The 18,099-nt window shown below is 46.0% G+C and overlaps 1 protein-coding gene and 1 non-coding gene across 2 annotated transcripts; both read right to left on the bottom strand.

Annotated features, from left to right (window-relative positions):
• Nucleotides 1–312: 312 nt before the first annotated feature.
• LOC131289281 (uncharacterized) lies at nucleotides 313–1,124 on the bottom strand. Its single transcript, XM_058318499.1, has 2 exons — nucleotides 726–1,124; nucleotides 313–654 (listed from the first exon to the last, which is right to left on the bottom strand). The coding sequence occupies exons 1-2, from the start codon at nucleotides 1,122–1,124 to the stop codon at nucleotides 313–315; spliced, it is 741 nt and encodes a 246-aa protein (XP_058174482.1).
• Nucleotides 1,125–6,581: 5,457 nt separating this feature from the next.
• Trnar-acg (transfer RNA arginine (anticodon ACG)) lies at nucleotides 6,582–6,654 on the bottom strand. The gene has a single exon. It is a non-coding gene; the product is annotated as a tRNA-Arg (tRNA).
• Between the last annotated feature and the right edge of the window lie 11,445 nt (nucleotides 6,655–18,099).

Raw genomic sequence — 18,099 nt, 5'->3', positions numbered from 1 at the left:
TCACTGCAAAGGGGATGCGGGTTGTGGCTAGGCATTCGTGTAATTATATGATACTTACTTGCTGTTTTCCTTAAGTCACGTAAGCGAATGTTTCCGTAACAGGCGTTTTCTTTTCTTGCACAAAAAATAATAAGACACAACTTAATTGTGACGCTTACTTTAATTCGTTTTATTTATAATGTAACACGACTAAATGTAGATAATTCATTTCAGTTCATGTTAGATATTTGGTAAAAGTTAGTTCTCACTCCTCCTTTTGTTCGGCCTGTGGGTGAAGGAATGTTTGGTGGTTTAGTTTTTGATATTCGATTTTTACCCAGGCTTTCCATATATTCCGCTCTCTAGTTTAATGAATATCGCCTCTATATCCTGCTGTGCCCTGGCGATTTCGAGCCGGCTTTTACCGGCGTTTCGCAGCTTTTCACCAACATATTCCCCGTACACGGCGTATTCGTCCCGTTTTGGCGCAGCCTGCTTTGCTTTTGCCCACTGCATTCGTACTGCGGGCCCTGGAATAGGTTTGCGCGTTGCTCTTTGTTTCGCCGAACTGCTGCTGACGGTTGGAGTCGTATCGGCTTCAAGCTCCGGTTGCGATTCACTCGAGTCGGCATCCACGTCGATTACTGGAATTATTTTCGTTCCCTTGGCATCAACCTAGAATATATTGGGGCACCATTTGTTTGATTTGACCGAGTGAAAACTCGTTTAGCTTGTTTAGAACTTACCACACTCGACGCTATCATATCGTCAAAGTCGCCTTCCATTTCCCATGCATCTGCGTCGGAGAGGTCACTGAACGGGCCCTCGCTATTTGCATCTCCTCCCTCCACACCTTGCCAGTCGTCCTTCAGAAACAGCATCTTTTCGTATCCGTACCAGGAGCGCCTCGGAAGTGGGTCTTTGGTTTTCTTCAACTGCTCTTTATGCTCGCGCGTAAATTGCGACCTTAGGTTGTGAATCCGCTTCTCCATGACGGGTTCCTTAACACCGTATTTTTTGGCCAGAACCCTTAGATGCTTTAACCGTGTCTGGCGATGTTTGTACAGCGGATGCTTCTTGCTCCACAGGACCGGAAGCTTCCGGTAATCCTCGATCAGCTCCAGTGTCGTCTCCTTGCTAGCCATCGTAAAACTAATTCCTGTCCAACATCTCATACCTGAAAAAGTCCCGCGTCTTTTCAATGCGACTTTTCTGACACGAAACACATGTAGCGAGCTCTTTCTAACGCACTGAATGCCCCATCTTACAACCTCGCTCACAAATGTAGAGCGACAATCGTCGACCAATGTCGCGCGATATTAGCTCTCACAAACACAGAGTCAAATTTGTTGGTGTTGGTTTCATCATCGGTAAAATGACCTTGTGTGGACTACATTCGCAGAAAACGCCGAGTGCGCCGAATTGTGATTGTACAAGAAGTACGTTTCCAACGTTTGGTTCTATCGAATAGTATGATAATTCAATTGGTAATCAAATCACAATCGTTCTGTTTTACGAATTTTTCTACGTGCTAGTAAATTGAATGTTAGCTTTATTTTACAAACTGAAACATAATTACCTTATTCAGCGTTATTCTTAGGACTTTGATATCGGATTTCTCAAATCTCTCTACGATGTTCGCTACTTTTCTGATACATTTACTTGTTTTACCTCTGTTCTTTCTCTTGTGCACTTGATGTATTCTACTTTTATTGTTTCGAGTAAATAGTTTTAGTTTTTGTTTTTTATCTGTTGTTTTTTTTCAGTAAATGTTTGATCATTCTTGAGCGCAGTTCTCTGTTCCTTGATTCCGGTTAGTTCTGCTGTATTTTGATTGGGATAGAATTGACTTCTTATCATACCCTACTGTTGCTCTCGTACTTCCTTCGACAATGCTACACAACTGACGCGTTGAATTTAAACCCATTTTTTACTTGCTTGATTGTCGTTTTTGATGTTTTCCTTATGAAATTAACAACCGTTCTCTTTTCCGTGGAAGCAGGCAGAACAAAGTGTTTTCAAAAAAGTATCCATTGCTCATTGCAGCCACCTTTTCAACAATGTTGCTGCAAAACATTAAATTTAAATTTAAATTTAATGTCTTTCAATTCCCGATAGTGAAGTGTAATACATCAATCACTCGTGTTTACTTCCCCCCCCGAGAGAGGCTCATCCAAAACTGTGAAGTGAAGCATTAATAAAAATATTTATTACTCCACCGGATGACGACGACGGCGAGCCAAACTGCAATGTGTTTGCTTGCGCGTTCCGTTGTGTTGTACCCTTCCGTGAGGATTTTCCTGCGTTATTCAATGGATTTTCCTTCGCTTCCCGCGCGGGCTACCTGAGCCCATCCCTCGGCACCCTTCCGACCTGCAGCGAGACACAAAGCACTCCTTTGTTTTATATCTGGTTCCGTCTGCTCCGCCGTCCAAGTCCAAGTCGGTGTTGTTGGACCGCTGTTGGCGGCAAAAAGTGTGCGACGCGCGTGGTTGCGCGCGTTTTCCGCTGCTCCAATGCCCTTTCTCGCTCCTGCACATGAGCCCGCCTCGGTTCCGTCCCTCTTGCACCCGGTTGTTCCGTGTTCGAAGTTGCCTTCGATCCGATCTCCTCGAAGGCGGCAACGGCGCGATGGTGGTGTAGCCTTCGGTGATCGCGTTCGGTTTGCGCTTTGTGTGTCCGTCCCTCACCCCAGCCACGTCTCACGAGACTCCCGCAGTCCCCACCAGACCCTTCCCTTCTCTTGCGATCCTCCCCCTCCCATGCCCGTTGCTCGCAGATGCAGAACGCCGAATGCAGTTTGAAGCAAAAGGCAATCCGTTGCAACGGCTCCGACTGATCGCCGTTTGCCCAGAAGCGATGTCGGTGGAAGGGGCGGGTGGTGGAAGAAGTGCACACGAAAGCAAGCGCGTCCACAACGGTAAGAAACACCCCAGTGCGCGGAGGGGTGTTCGCGAAAACAACCCTCGCGGGGTTCGCGCTCCGAGAATCGAACGTCAACCGGTTTCTCTCTATCTTTCCCTTTTTCCTTCTCTCTCTCTCTCTCTCTCTCCCTCTCTTATGTTACCTCGCTCCCTCGCAAACGACCCGATGGAGCAGAGGGGGTGATTTTGGGGGTTTTTGTTGTGCCGTTTTCCATCACCTGACGGCGGCGAGTTCCGCGAGCGATTTGTGCTTGCGCCAAACCACACTTACGCGATCATTTCGCGCACTCACCCCCCCCCTCCCCCCCCTCCCCCCCCTCCCCCCCCCCCCCATGCGTTTTGGGTGGGGGTGTGGAAGGGCACACGTTGTTGTTGTTGTGCTCGTTGGGCGAGAGAGAGGTGAAGGGGAGAAGAGGGGTGGATCCCAGAGATGAACGCGACATGCAGCACGCGCCGCCGCTCACTTCCAACTCGTCGAAGGGCCAAGCCGAGAACGGGGTGGAGAAGGAGGGGCTGCGGGCGTCTTTGGAAAACGAGCAGCATGGGGGGAGCGGAGGGGAGATGGAAGTACGTGCGGCGAACGAAGAACGAAGCTCTCATGCAGGTTGGCGAGATGGCGTAATCTGCAGCCAATTGTCGCCCGGCTTCTTACCTTTTTCTCGAAGCAGGAGGAGGAGGTTAAACGGTTTGGTCAAGCAATTGAGACACTTTTCGCTTATTGAGAAGCTACCTGTTGTTAAACACTTGGTGCTAGGAGTTGATGGTTCTTTTTCGTTTTTTCCTTCATTCTAGATAGACAATTTTTGAAGAACTTAGCCAACAAAATGGCTATATTTATGATCATAAGAATATTAATTACAAATGGTCATTATTATGTGCTTTACATGTTTTCTGAATATATCTATTAAATTGTTTGCCATTAGCCTCTTAAGAGTTTATCGCATTTTTTTGCCAAAGGAACTACTTCGAGGGTCATTCGAATAAACACTTGAAATGAAATGAATCGTTCAATGAGTTTTACGATACAATGTGTTAAAGTGGGTTGAAGAGTGAAAAGAATTTACGACTTTCTCAAACGTAGATGACTTATTTTTTTCAGAAATGCGAATTTTGTAAGTTGATTATGTTCTTTTAGGTAAAAAAACAAATGTATCAACTTGGTAATGTTCAATCACACTTCATAAAAAAAACAACAAGATGGCTACCATGTTAAACAAATTTTATTCATTTTAGAAATCAATGATCTTTGGCTATCCTTAACCTTGACGATTTTGTTGTTGATAAGTTCGCGATTTCCTGAAGTGTTTCTGTTTTATCCTCTCTTTATATTCCGTATGTAGATTCCCCGATGTACGACTTCATCTAAAGCGCGAAACGCAATACCAAGGCGCCACACACGTGTATGCGGATGGAACGGGCGGAATAGTTAATTTTCCTTCGCCCAGTCCATATCCCATTCGTAGTTGTTTTTAAGCTGTCTGTTTTTTTACCTTCTTCGACGACTCTCGCGATTCGTCACGTGTCGCAAATCTTTCGCACGTTTCCCGATCACCGATGCGCGGCCACTTCGAAGTGCCGGGACAGTCACAGTCACCGCCGACGTCAAAGTGTTCTGGTCTCGTGCCATCCCCCCGGATTCCATGACCCTCCCGGAAACCGTGTTCGAACGCCTCCCACCAGAGGCACTACTCGTGCCTCATACACACATACAACAACCGCGAGGGGCGAAAGTGGACTTGTCATTTGGTCGTGTGGCTTTTTTTATTTTTCCGTCAACCAAACCCTCACATTGATCGTGTTTTCCGACCTCCCGTGCGGCCACGGTGAGGCTCCCTCCAACTTAGCTCGCACGGGAATCACGTGGAGCACGTGCAATTTTGGAAGCGCGAGCACACGCGGTTCGCGATTCGCGTTCACTTCCGTCCCCCCAACCTCCTCCGAGCACAAACCCTTGGCGTGATCGTGTTCGCGATGGCGGTGATGATGCCGATGCTGACGGAGTGTGGGTAGTAAGACACAAAAAAACAAGTGGCAGAAAAAAACCCAAGTAATGAGCGAACAACAAAACAACAATTCTCGCGTGAGGTGCACATCGTGCGTGCGTGCGTCCGTGCGGGTTGATGTTTTTGCACGGAACCGAGGTTAAGCCTTGCTTCAAGGGCGAAACGGATACGGGGTTCGATCTCTTGACGGGGTACGTTCGTTTCCTTCCTGACCGTGACACCGACTGGAGCGCCCGCTCGTACAAAGTACAAAAATTCCTTGTAGGTCATATTCTTCCATTGCGTTGTAACGATGCTGTGCAGATGTTTTCACAAAAAATGCTCGCAAAATAACGCGTAGTAAGTTTTCTTTTCGATTTCTCACTCTTGTTTCATTACTCCTCTAATTTGATGGTTTTAAATTGCCTGTGTTTTTTAAATTTTATCTTTTCAGACATTTTTGAATGTTACACTCGTTGCCATTTGACTTTATCTCGAAAGCAGGTCGTGCTGTCTCCTAGACATCTCTCTGTGAAATAGTTCATCAGTTTTTTTTACCAATTTTGTGTTCAAAGGTGCTTAGCGTCACTTGTTTTGTTTGTTTAGAAGCGTTGTCATATATTTTAAAATTTTAATCAACACCAACATTTGTGGGGAATTGGACATAATTTTCTTTTAGTTGGTTGTATAATTTTAACTGCGAAGAATATCTTTAATATTTTATGCTAAATAACCAACTTTTAACCGTTACAACAAACGTGGCGATGAATGTTTTTAAAAACAGCGTTGATCAAGATAACTCAATGAAATAAGTATGTGTTAAAAATGAAATATAACTCCTTAAGCAAACGTGGGCAGCTTTTGGAGACCTTCTTCATTGTTTCCATCGGTGAAGTTGTTCTTACAACGAAATATCATCTTCAGCATGAAATGAATCCGTGCAGCAAAAACGCGATAAATAATCCGCTCACTACCCCTTTTGTCGAGAGTTAAACTCGTACCCTTTCTCGAGACCCTCTCGAAGCATTGCGCCGGTTTGGCGTTTAACGGCTACATTTCATTCAATTCGATAAGTTATCTCTTGTTTTGTGTTCGTTTACGTTTCTTTTGTCGCCGCTTTCCACCCGCTACGGTTCCACAGTCCAGAGGGGGTCAGTTAGGAGCTAGTTTTGCTACCGAACGCGCTCACTTTGAAGCTTTTCGTCCAGTGTTGGTTGCGCCGTTCGAAATGTGTATAAATATTTTTTTTCGCCTCCACTGCGCGCAGCATAACACCAGAAGGCGGAACGCACACCCGTGCACGTGTCGCGACTCCCTGCAAACGGTGGAAAGGGGCATGGGAAGGGAGGTGTGCCGCTCGTTTAATTTGTTTACGCGTGCGCACCAACGACTGCGACGGCCAACACGATACACCACTGACAGTTTCGAAAGAACGTGATCTGTATACCGGGGTTGACTTTCGTATCAATTTCGCCACTGTGTTGGTGAGATGGTTGGTTTCAAGCGTGGTTGAGAGCGTTGCGTTCTAGCGATAGCTATAATCACCGAATGGGTTATGATCAACCGAGCAATTAGCAACTCGCGTGATTGAGATCGCGTTACCAACAGTGGGTGTCCTGATGGTAAAAAGTTTTTTCCGAAAAGTATCCAAACTCATCGTGCGGAGAGGGACGAGAAAAAAGTTTCGTCTCTCGCGCGATCCTGCCAGGAGTCGAACCTGGAATCTTCTGATCCGTAGTCAGACGCGTTATCCATTGCGCCACAGGACCCGGGTTGAAGGGCTGGCGATCGGTCGCGATCAGATCGTTTTGCCCTCTTCGATGTATCATCATCGTACCTAGGAAAACTGAGCGGCAAATGTATTTCTAACATTCTAATTGCTTTCTGAGGTTCTGCGGGTTGCCTTTTTTGCCGGTGATGATATTTCAAACCCTCGTGCGCATTGCGGATGCCAACCCGAGGCGCATCGTACCGACGCCGGAGAACGTCTTTAGAACGGTACTTTTCCCTTTCCCACTAATTACCTCGCTTAATGAGTGACTTCCCTCAGTCCTCAGTCTCCACACGGGTGTTGTCTCACGTTCTGGTCGCGATTGTTTTCGCCATCGTCGTGCGTGGTCTTGCTAGGACCAGGAGGCTATTAATTATCCGCGCGAAGAGACGAGCGAGTGTGGAATACTAAAGATAGTTGTCATACGCGCTTAATTGTTCGTTTTCTTAAAGGGCCACTTTATGTGTGGTGGTTATTTCTTAACCTCCCTTGACGGTGAATGTACAACAGGGGAAAAAAAAAGAAAAAGCGCGACCGAGAGTCAGTTAGCCACTTGGAGAAGATAATCGGTATCTTTTTAGAAAGGTATTCGGATCATCGTAACAAGCAAATTCCTTTTCCCTCGTCGTAAATCGTACCTTGCGGGGAGGGACAATACATTGCTTCCTAATCTCGCGTAAATATTTGCCCGTATCACTCTTGGTTCTGGTTTGTCTTAAGTCTTTTCCCCGCTTTCTCTCTCTTTAAACGAATCCTGTCCTTTTTGCCACCACTTTTAGAGCTGGTAAGGAAGGGATGTCGTGGCGAAAGTCTCTCAAAAACTTTGGAATTGATTTTCCTTTTTCCGCCGTAACGACCAATAAAACTTTGCTGCGCAGAATTACAGCGGATCGCGAAAAGGAGCAGAGAAGGACATACACACTGGACGCGCGCTTGTTCGTGTAAAAAGTTGTCCATGATCAGCCCGTAATTTCATCGCAAGATGCGAACGAAGACTCCTTGAAGTAGAAAAGTAACACCATAAATCACACATTCACCCCCTCTGGGTTTGTGTGTGTGCGTTTGTTTGCTGGTGAATCGGTTTTGGTCCTCCGAACCTCGACTTCTAGAATTTATGTCAATGTCAAATGATCCCTTAGCTTGAAGATGGGTTTAGATGGAACGCGACGCGGCCGAGCGCGGGAAAGGGAAACGATGAAGGATTGGATGAAGACGTGCGCTTCCTCCAAACGAACCTGAGCAACAAAAACGCCAGGCGGAAAATACGACATTAAATCAGTGGGTATTGATTTCTGGTCGAGGTCCTTTTTCAATTTTACCGTCATCTGTCTTCATCGATAGGGCACGTTTTCGGCCAGAAATGTTTCTGCATCGAGAACCGGTTGACGTGCTCGGGAAGGAAGATTAAGTTCGAGTAATCGTAACGTTAGTTTGACTTAAAATGAAAATAATTTGCTTAACAAATTGTTTATTTGCTTATGTGGTCTGTTTATGTACTGCTTCCTTATTACATTCTAATCGTGTGTGAACTTTAACGTTCTTTTACTGTCATTAAACATTGATAGAAAATTGCTCCAACATAGCTTCAGTCTTCACCTCGAAACAAACCGTTAAGGCACTGAAAATAGAAGCATTGATTGCATTCGCCGTTTGATGGCAGAACAATTATTTGCACACCTTGAAGGTTCCTGGTTGTCTTGGACAAATGGACTCCGACGGACGAAGAAACGAGAATCCAGTCAAGACCGTCTAGCTTCTCGAACGCCCACCGTCCCCCCCCCTTGTGCCGAAGGAAAATCGCCGGCGACACGAACCGTGAGGAAAATTTATGCAAATACATTCAATCTGCTTGCCCTCGCCCGAACACGGGAGTGGACGTGTGCATGTTCTTGGGCTGCACTTTCCTCCACCACCGCGCCTTCTTCAAAAAGGTCCCCGGCATGTTGTGTCCGTGTCGTTCTTCGGTTGGAACTGGTTCACAACGGGCGCGACTGCCTCCCGCTGCAAACAATTTTCCTATAGTTTCCAGTTGCCTTTCGAAAACTCTCGTCCCTTTATGCTTGTATATCGGAGGAAAGGAATGGGTCCATTCGGGTGTGTTGGAGTTTTCGGAGCTGGAGTAGCGTCTGCTTGACGAAACAAGCTGAGCCAATCTGGGCGACTGGTGGTCGGAAAAGCTTGCTGCAGCGGTTGGGGGCGGTGGGGAGGGGGTGGAGTTTTTCATTTTCCTTATTATAGGTTTTATTCAACCCTGGAAGCAGTGCTTTCCAGTGCCGCAACAGGCACTTGAGGGATTGAGAGTCAAATTAAGGAAGATGAATTGCAGCATCCTATTTCATCGAACAAGAGTCAAGCGAACAGGGCTGACTTTCATACCACCTGTCTCTGTGCGCGTGTGTGTTTGAAGAACTAGTTTAATGTAACACAAAATAGACATATTTCGCGTGAGAAAATTCGGGCAGCGCTCAAGTTTTTCTTTATTAGCACAACATAAACGGTGCGTGAATATTTATGCCAAACTCCGTTTGTAAACGAGAACGTTTTGGGATATAAAACGCTTTGTGAATGATAGCACCGGTAGGTAAAACCCGATTAAACAAACATGCTAAATGTTTTCGTGTAAAAAGAACGGCAAACTACTGCATTCGATTTCGCCAGCAAAGAGGAACAACGCTGGAAATGGCGCCCCGGAATAGGGAAGATTTAAAATAATGCCAATATTTGCGCAAACAACAGCAGCAGCATCATCAGCAGCAAAAAAAAAGTCATAAAAGGGATCCCGAGAATAGAAAAGTGGGAGGCAAGCGTCGAAGAAAGAAGAAAAATAATAGCCGACCGAAACCGCGAAGGTGCGCGCTTGGGGGCGGAAGGAAAACTCCTCCATTGTATGCAATTATAAGCCACGGCCGATTGTGTGTTCCCAGCGAGCGGGCAGCAGCTCCACCTTGGGCGCACCATCTGCCGCCGGTGGAGTCGAGACGATAACTTCCTTCCGACTAACGGTAACGGCCAAAAGGCTAGTGGTTTAAGTCAAGCTGGTGAAGCTAGAGGGCGCAAAGTGACGTTATTGGCGTACGTGAGCAGTACGTGCCCGCTCGGTCCAGCATTAATGCTACATTGTGTTGGAAGCTTTCATCGTGTGAAGTACTTTTTTGTTTCGTTGTTATTATGTTGGGGTTTTTTTTGTTGCTTCAGTTGCTCGTAGCGCTGATGGTCAATTTGATGCGTACGAAGGTTGTCCAGTTTGGACGCGGAAGCTGATAGTTTGGTAGGAAATCGGCCATCGCATAGGGAATAGGGAAAGATAACCGTTACGAAAGTGCGAATTTTTGACACTCGACAAGTTAGAAATACATGGAGTCAAAAGTTGTTGGAGTCTTTCAATCTTAGTTGGCGGCGGCACCGGATCGATCACCAAGACATAAAATAGTCTACAATGTGTACGAAATAAAAATTCTATCTGCCGTCTTTTGTAACGTTTTACTACCAACCAAAGCGGACTTCATAAAAGTTTTTCCCCAGCTCTTCACTGAGTGATTGCCAGGTTTAATTTCCATAGTCCTGCCAGATGACGCCCCCAAAAAGTGACTATAAATGCGGGGGACTTCTTGTCGTCTTGTCCTTTGCTACCCACCAGCCATTTGATGGCCGAGAGAAGGTGAGTTATTTTATGAGCCAATCATTCCTATCGGCTTCTTCAGCCCCCGTTCCATTTCCTCCAGGGGTGGATGGTTTATTTAATTGGAAATTTTAAAATTCCACCCATCCGGCGCCAATCTGTGCGCTGGACCCGGTGAGTGTAATTATGTTTCCCCAATGGCTCTATACACTGGACGCTATCAGTCTTGAGCGTCTTGTTTCAAAGGCAAAACGGCTCCAAAAAACGGCAGAAAACCCGAAACTTAGATTGACGCTGAATTAATAATGGCGAAATCAAACACAATCAATAAACCGAACTTCGACTTCGGAGGTGGAATAGTTGGTGGGGAGAAAGTTTTCCTTCCTTAAGCCGTAGCCGATTTTCCGTGCCGAAAAGCAAGTCATCCACTGCTTGGTTGGGGGGAAGAATTGAAGAATTTTCCCAGCCAAAGTTGGAACGGTTTTGCAAAGAAAGGGAAAGAAGGATGGAAAATGAATAGTTCCTTCTCGAAAGGAAATTTAAGGGTGGACGAAAAGTTCATCACCTTTACCCACTTTTCACGCCCGGAGACGACGCCCCCGGTAGGCCTGGGCCACCACACCAAGCTGTCGACGAGATGGGATCCTTCAATTTTTCTGCATTTCTAATTAACAAACTGGATGGAAAAGCGAAAGAAACGGTGTGTGAAAAATTACACTCAAAGGCTAGGAAAACCATCGCCCCAAAAGAAAAGGTCCCACACACACACACACGCACACACGCTTTCGGTGCCTAAGGGGAAGGAAAACATCCATTCGAGAAGACGAAAGAGTTTTCCCGCTGCTGCTGCCGGGAAATGCCGCTACTCTCTGGTAACTTCGTCATAAATGGCTCGTTTCCTTGACACTCCGGCAACTAGTTTTCCTCGAATTTATGTGAGGCCCAGTAGATGGAAATTTGTACGGGTGTGTGTGTGTGTGTATGTGTTTGAGTAATAGTATCCTTTCCTTTCTTTTTTTTTTACTTGTACTACGAATGAGTTCAGCTCGAGGTTCAGTTGATTAAATTCGTGCAATAAAGTGATAACTTATTCAGCGGTTAATAAAGCACCCTTCGTTGACAAAGGGGGCCACGTCTGAAACGCCACATATACTCACACACACCCTCCAACAGTGTCCAAACACTGGCGCGGTTGACGTTCAGTCCAAGTTTCCGTTTCCCTTGCGAACGAGCAACGGATGAATATATTGAGTGTGCAGGTTTTGCTCCATGCAAAAACCCTTCGATGTAAAAGGAAGCCGCCTTTGCGGAAAAGCTAATGTGCCTTCACCTCGTCCCATTTTATGGTGCTCCAACACACCCTCTCCCCTCTTCCCACGATGATCTTCCCAGTTTTCCTATTTTATCAACCGTTCTACCGAAGCCTTCTCGTGCCCTTTGTGTCGAAAGTTCGTGCGTTCGTTCGTTCGGTACGTTCGCTCGTTTGCTGGAGACATCCCGCGGGTGGGGGGAGGTGGGAATGTCCTCTGCCTCAACATAGGGAGCCGAGAGCATAAGCCCTTCCGAGTGGTGCATGCGCACCAGAACCATCTGTCGCGCGTTTGGCCGGCTTTCCACACGTTTTTACTCCGCTTTTGCGAGAGAGGCGCCCTGTGGAAAGCCGAAAGAGAGCCCAAGCCTATGTCCCGAACTTGGAGGCAAATCTTTATTATGCCCCCATCGAACCTTCAATATGTCAATTTGAACGGTATTTACCATTGTAATCGAGCAGCAGGGTTTTTGGCGTATGCTTGTCTCTTTGTCTAAACTAAGGCTGAGTATTCAAAACAGAAAGGCCTCACCATAAGAACTTTTGGTGTAGCGATATTCTCCCAAATTTTCAAATAAAATTTCCTCCTCGATCGCTTTTAACCGTCTGTTTGTTTATCATCCATATTTTCCAACCCCGGGGGCGAGACATTTTCCCGAGCGCCCATCGATCGATCGCGTTCCATTTAAATTTCGTCGCACTTTTTGGAGGAGCCTCTGTGGTGAACTCTCCCGAAGTCCGCAAGCTACTGCCCGCCGTCAAGTGACTTCTACAGGTTTGGGATCGATTAATTTCGAGGAGGATTTGAAGTTTTCTTTCTCTTTCCGGCGTTGGAAATTGGTTTCGTTTTGCTCCGGGTTGGATCTTATCGGAGGTGACGTGATGAACTTGTGGTAGCAACATTTCCCTCCAAACTGACATTAAATTCCACGGTTCTTTGATTCAACTATTAACCTCGTGGATAAGAATTAGGTTCAAAGACACTTTCCACCTTGATAACGAAACCGCCAAGGGATTCCTTTGTCATGGGAACTATTTCCAAATGAATATGATTTTTGATGGATCTCTTTCCGGCGAGAGATTGCACACAACCATTCAATTATGCTATCTGTTTGCATTATGCACCCTCCGCCGGATTAAGTTCTTAGTGTGCCCAGAATCTAAATGGTTCCTAATTATAATTAAACCTGAAAATAGAGTCTTCAGAGGGCGAGGGGAAAAAGGTTTCCGAGCCTAGCGAGACGGTTTTACAGCGCGCTTCGTTAACCCACCGGAACGGACCATCACCTACCGCAACATTACTTCCTGCTGCATCCTTCTCTTGTTCGCCCCATGTTTTGCCAATGCTATCGACAGCATTGATGCACCACGTGCGTTTCTCTCCAGTTGTTTGTACACCTTTGCTAGGTGTGCGCGAAGAGGAAAAACAATCTAAACGACGCCGTTAGTTCGCGGGTTGGTTCTGGCGGAAAACTCGCATCGCGCCTCGTTTGCCGCCGCCTTCGCTCCGTGTTGCTGGTTGCGGAGAGGGAATTGGGTTTTAATTACAGTTAATTATCGTACACCACTTGCTCTGTTGGGGTGTGTTTTCCTTCAGTGCAGCGAGAACGGGAAGGCAACGGGGAAAAGATAGAATCAGACCCAGACCCGAAGTCATTGACGCCGACGCCGTCTTGCGTCTTTCGCGTTGGTTGCGGAGGGCTTTTTGACATGCTACACGGAAAGACAGGAAGCCCGCGCAGACATTGACCGCCAAGGGAGTGGCCGAGGGTTGAAAAATAGGCTCCTTGCAGTCGTCGGCACTTGCAGGCTTCTCGAAAACGGTCTTTAACGGGTTCGGCGTTCGTTCGGGAGTTGCAGTTGTGATGCGCTAATGAGCGGTCAATGTCACCTTCTTAGAGCTGAGGATGGCAGTGCACTCTCCTCTTCTCGGGTCTAAGGGTCTGAGGTCGCGAGGGCGTATAATTAAGCAGAACAAATTTGTTCCATTTACGGTGTGCAAGAGGGCGCTTTCCTATCCTAGTCAAAGGACAAAGATGGGAATGTGTTTAACTTTACATTTGAAGCCCGCTTGAGGAACGGTATACTCTGCAAAAATGGGTTGGAATGACATGCAATCTAACCAGTGTTGACGCTGGAAGCAGGCGAGTTCGACGTTCGCGGGTTGTTTGCTTTACCGGCGGGCTACATAGTTTTCTGCAAATACGCCTGCAGCACCCGATGAAAATCAACACACTGAAACAATGGTACTGCAACCAATGAACTTGCCCGCGTCCATGAACTTTGCCGGCGACCGGAATGCTTCATTTTTGACTTTCAATTTTTGACCGTTTTTTGCGGGGTGCGTTGTGTTTTGCATCCAATTCAATGGTCTTTGCATGTATTTTTATGTTTTTTTAAATGGTTTTTATTAGTTTCCTGTTGGTTGTTCGGTTCTCTTTGCACGCCCATAATGCGTTTCTTGCGAGTTTCTTCCTGGAGAACAGGAAAAAATGCGTCAGAATTGGCGGATGCAAATGTCATTTGATCGATTGAAATTAAATTATCTGAGGGGGTTGAACATCATTTAATGAAAAGAGATACTGTTTTGCCAGAAGTAATTGATGTTCATTAGTGATTTGGTCACAGGTATGATTTGTTGTATGAAATACGTTACTTTTACATTGTTTTTAATGTTCATCCTGGCAGAATATTTTCTTGTTTTATGATGTCGAGGTCAAGTTTAATTAAAATTAACCGCTCGAAAACACAAACCATATTCTTTCCATACAAATTTAAGAAAACGCCTTGGCCTTAAATTAGACAATAAATTAATATATCGCTCCCACCTAGACACAACGAACAATAAACTGGATAAACTCATAAGATTATTATATCCACTGAACAACAGAAAATCAAAGCTCAATTCAAAAAACAAATTACTGTTATATAACACAATATTACATTCAATGATACTTTCAGCAAATTAGAGCATACAAAATCCTAATAATGATGTTAAATCTTCACTGGAGGACCCCTGCAAATCGTGTTCTGGAGCTTGCTGGAGTGGAACGAATCAACATTCAGTTGACCAATACAAATATATCAACAAGAGCTAAGCATGTCTCCTACCAATACATGAATTGATTCGTAACTTAGCTTCATAAATAAATAAACTAGTTTGAGATTAATGTAAGTAGCAATAAGTTGTAAAATGTTTTAAGCTTTAAAGCAACAAACAGTTCATTATACAATCTTTAAACCATCTCTTCAAGAGATGTAAGAAAATTCTTAGTAGCTGCCATTCTGTTAAAGAAAATTTTCAAGAAAGCTTCAATTTCCTTTAAAAAAAAGGTCAAGTTCATCCCGATGTGTTGTTTATTAGTATCGTCCTGACGAAAAGTTAGACAGGCTCGGCTCATCATCATTGTCATAATTCACCTCACCGATGGGCAATCGAGGAAGCAACAAAGCCCCACGGAAGCCACAAAGCATACAACACAGCTCGGAGGAGCTCCTCAAAGGTGAGACAGGTTCAAAGCTGGGGAGATAATTGTTCTCGCGAATCAAAACACCCGGCCTGAAGCGGTGTGGTGGTGGTTGAAGGGTTGACGGGAGTTGTGCATAGGGGTTGAATTTTCCCACTCCATTCCACCCCCCCGTCGCCTTTCTGCATCGATGGATGCGCGCGCGTGCACTTCGTTTCCTCGGCGCTCTGAAGGGTTTGGATGGCGATGGCGGAACGGAGGAAACTGTCATGTTGCGAAGGGCACAGGAGGGGAGGGGACGGACAGACGGGCGACCAACAAAGCGAGTAATATCGAACGTGCCCCAAACGGCGCTGGGTATCGTTTTCGTGCGGAACACAAAACCCAAACCCGACAAAGTGAATTAGCGAGAGCAGACCCCGGATTAGGGGAAGGACGGCGGAGGCGACGCGGGGCAGTGCAAGCGAGACTGATTGCTGCGAGGAAACCTTTTAAAACACACGATGGAAACACCGCGAATCCTGAACCTGTTCCTCTCGTTTGGGCGAATCATTTCCACCGTTCAATTCTCACCAGTTTGAAATATATGTTTTTAGTTATGTTTCTTTTTAGTTCAGGTGCAAAGTTTACTAATGTAACGATTTGTTTCTTACCTTACTGCTTTTTTTACAACATTTTCACGATGGAGAGATCCATATCAGATGGTTAATAATCAAAGTATCTGAAGGAGGAAAACGTGAAAATGCCGTGAAAAGTGGTTATGCGATCTGCTTCCCTCGGTTTTTGTTACATTGGAGATGCGATACTCGTAGTCGGACGCCACTTACCCATCTCCACATCTGACCTCTTTAGCGCCTCCCTCCCCTCTCACATCGTATGCTTCTCGTCACTCCCCATCTCCTCCTTACCCTCCTCCTCAACACGCTTTGGACCTGCGAGGTAGCAATTGTGTTTGTACGCGGTTGGTGAGTTTGTTTTCTCCTCGATCGCGTTTTGCTTTGTTTGTTGCCGACGCCGCCGCCGCCGCCGTCGTGCGTGGTGGATTGGACCTCTTCCCTTCGTTCGGGTAAAGCTAAGACCCCTCCACCCCCCTCTCTTCAATTCCATTCCCTCACCAAATGTTCGCTTTCCACTCCGGCCCGGGACATGTCCCACGAGAGGAGCGCGCGCTGTTCCGGCGGTGGAAATGATCTACTAACTGTCGACAACCGGGGTACGGGTGTGTGTTTACGCGATGCGGGAGATATGTTGCATCAATGATCAACCGTGAAGCAAGTCGGAGAGGGGGGAGAGAGACAGAGAGGGAAAGGGTTCGCTTTGGAAGGGAAAAGGGTGGCCACCAAAAAAACGGGGGTTTGTTGGGTGTGTGTTGTTGTTGTATGGTGGTGCAAGATTTTGGAAACAAAGCGAACGAAGTCGACAAACTACCGAAAACTCGCCGTCGCTTTTGTCGGAGTTTCGGATGGAGGCGTAAGAAAGGGGGCGAATGGATAGGGCGGCCAAAGGGGGGACGGCGAGGTCGTTATGAAAAACCTTATGACGGCGAGCAAAGAGGTAATCTGCTGTATAAGAATATCTGAACCTGTATTTGAGTTGTTGCGTATTCAGATTTTGGCTTAGTTCTACAAATGTGTGTAAAAACCAATTGAGTTTTTGAAGCTTATCGATTTCATTATGACAATTTTCAATATCATTGTTAAAAATGTCCAATCAAACATATTAAAAGTCTTGATTAATAAGACAACTTTGCATATTGTTTATCGTCAAAGCAGAAAGACAAGGTTCTTAAATATGTGACCGCGTAGGTCGTCGATACAAATCTCTGGCAAATTTTCCCTCCTTTATCTTCCGCAAAACAGGGTTCGGGAGAGAAAAAAAAGATTACAACAACCAGCAACAATCTGCCGAATCAGAAACGCCAAAGAATGAGGTTAGGAAGCAAAACCCGCGAAATCGTTAACTCCCTTCCAATTTCGCTCGTTCGCCGTGTGTTTTTTCGACTCCCGGACTCTCCTCGGGTGGTTCTTTGGAGCTGAGATCCGAGAACTTCCGCCACTACACACACACAACGTGCGACACCGTTCCACCTCCCCCTGCGGAGCTAAAAGAGCTGTCAGACAGGCGAGGATTTCCCGATGTGTGGAATATGCTGCTGGTGCTGCTGTTTTTTTTTATTTCGTTCTCCAACAACGGGAAAACGAATCGTTCGAATCGTTGCCGCTTCAAACGCCCTGCGAAACCCCAATTGAACCAGTTAAAACAAGACCAACCAGAAGGCACCCCCGACTCCCGTTCACGTCGATTGATCCCCTCCCGAGGGGAGGGATGTCCGTTGGGGTTACATCGCGGGGAGGGTGTTCGATCCGTTGCGCGATAAAGAATCCTCCTCCTGGGAGAAGATGTCCGTCGGGGGGGTGGTTGTGGAGGCGGCGGTGATTTACAACGGAGTGAGAAATCGTAAATTAATAAAATATTCAAACCACTACGACGGTCCACGCTCGAATGGCCTGGCTTAATATGCCGGATCGTGCCGTTCTGCCGGCGGGAATAGGCGGGGAGGTGGTGGAGATGGCAATGGTTTGGGTTTTAGGGAGTCGGTTCCGGACCTTCGGTTGTGATTTTGGCAGAACGTGTCGCTCTTTAAGGCATAAATTTGCCGAAGAGTAGGTAGAACTAGCAAATCGACACCAACACTGAAAAGTACAACTTTAGTTTCAACCAATTTGCTTATTGGTTCTATCTAGATTTTGATAATTCAGAATCACATTGATTAATCGGAGTAACACTTTAAAATAGAATCGGAACATTTGAACGAGGAGTTCTTGAAACATTAAAGATTCGTAAAGATTTTCCATGGTTTCGTTAATCTCCACACATTCACATTAATATGAGTTGGAAGATTTGTAGAAGTTGAAACGGAATGCAAAATTGAGTCGGTATTAGTTTTTTGCGTGTTTCCTCTAGTTCGGCAGTGCATCTTAGGAGATTCATGAATTTCAATCTTACATCTCAGAACGTAGGATCAATCTCACATGAAAGATTCTTATC

The sequence above is a fragment of the Anopheles ziemanni genome, chromosome 3 (assembly GCF_943734765.1).
Source record: "Anopheles ziemanni chromosome 3, idAnoZiCoDA_A2_x.2, whole genome shotgun sequence".
NCBI classification, from domain to species: Eukaryota; Metazoa; Arthropoda; class Insecta; order Diptera; family Culicidae; genus Anopheles; species Anopheles ziemanni.
This window is presented reverse-complemented; position numbering and strand designations above follow the sequence as displayed.

Coding starts and splice junctions, on each gene's coding strand:
- LOC131289281 (XM_058318499.1), bottom strand. CDS start 1,124: ATGGCTAGCAAGGAGACGACACTGGAGCTGATCGAGGATTACCGGAAG. Junction 655..725: donor ATATGATAGCGTCGAGTGTG/GTAAGTTCTAAA, acceptor AATATATTCTAG/GTTGATGCCAAGGGAACGAA.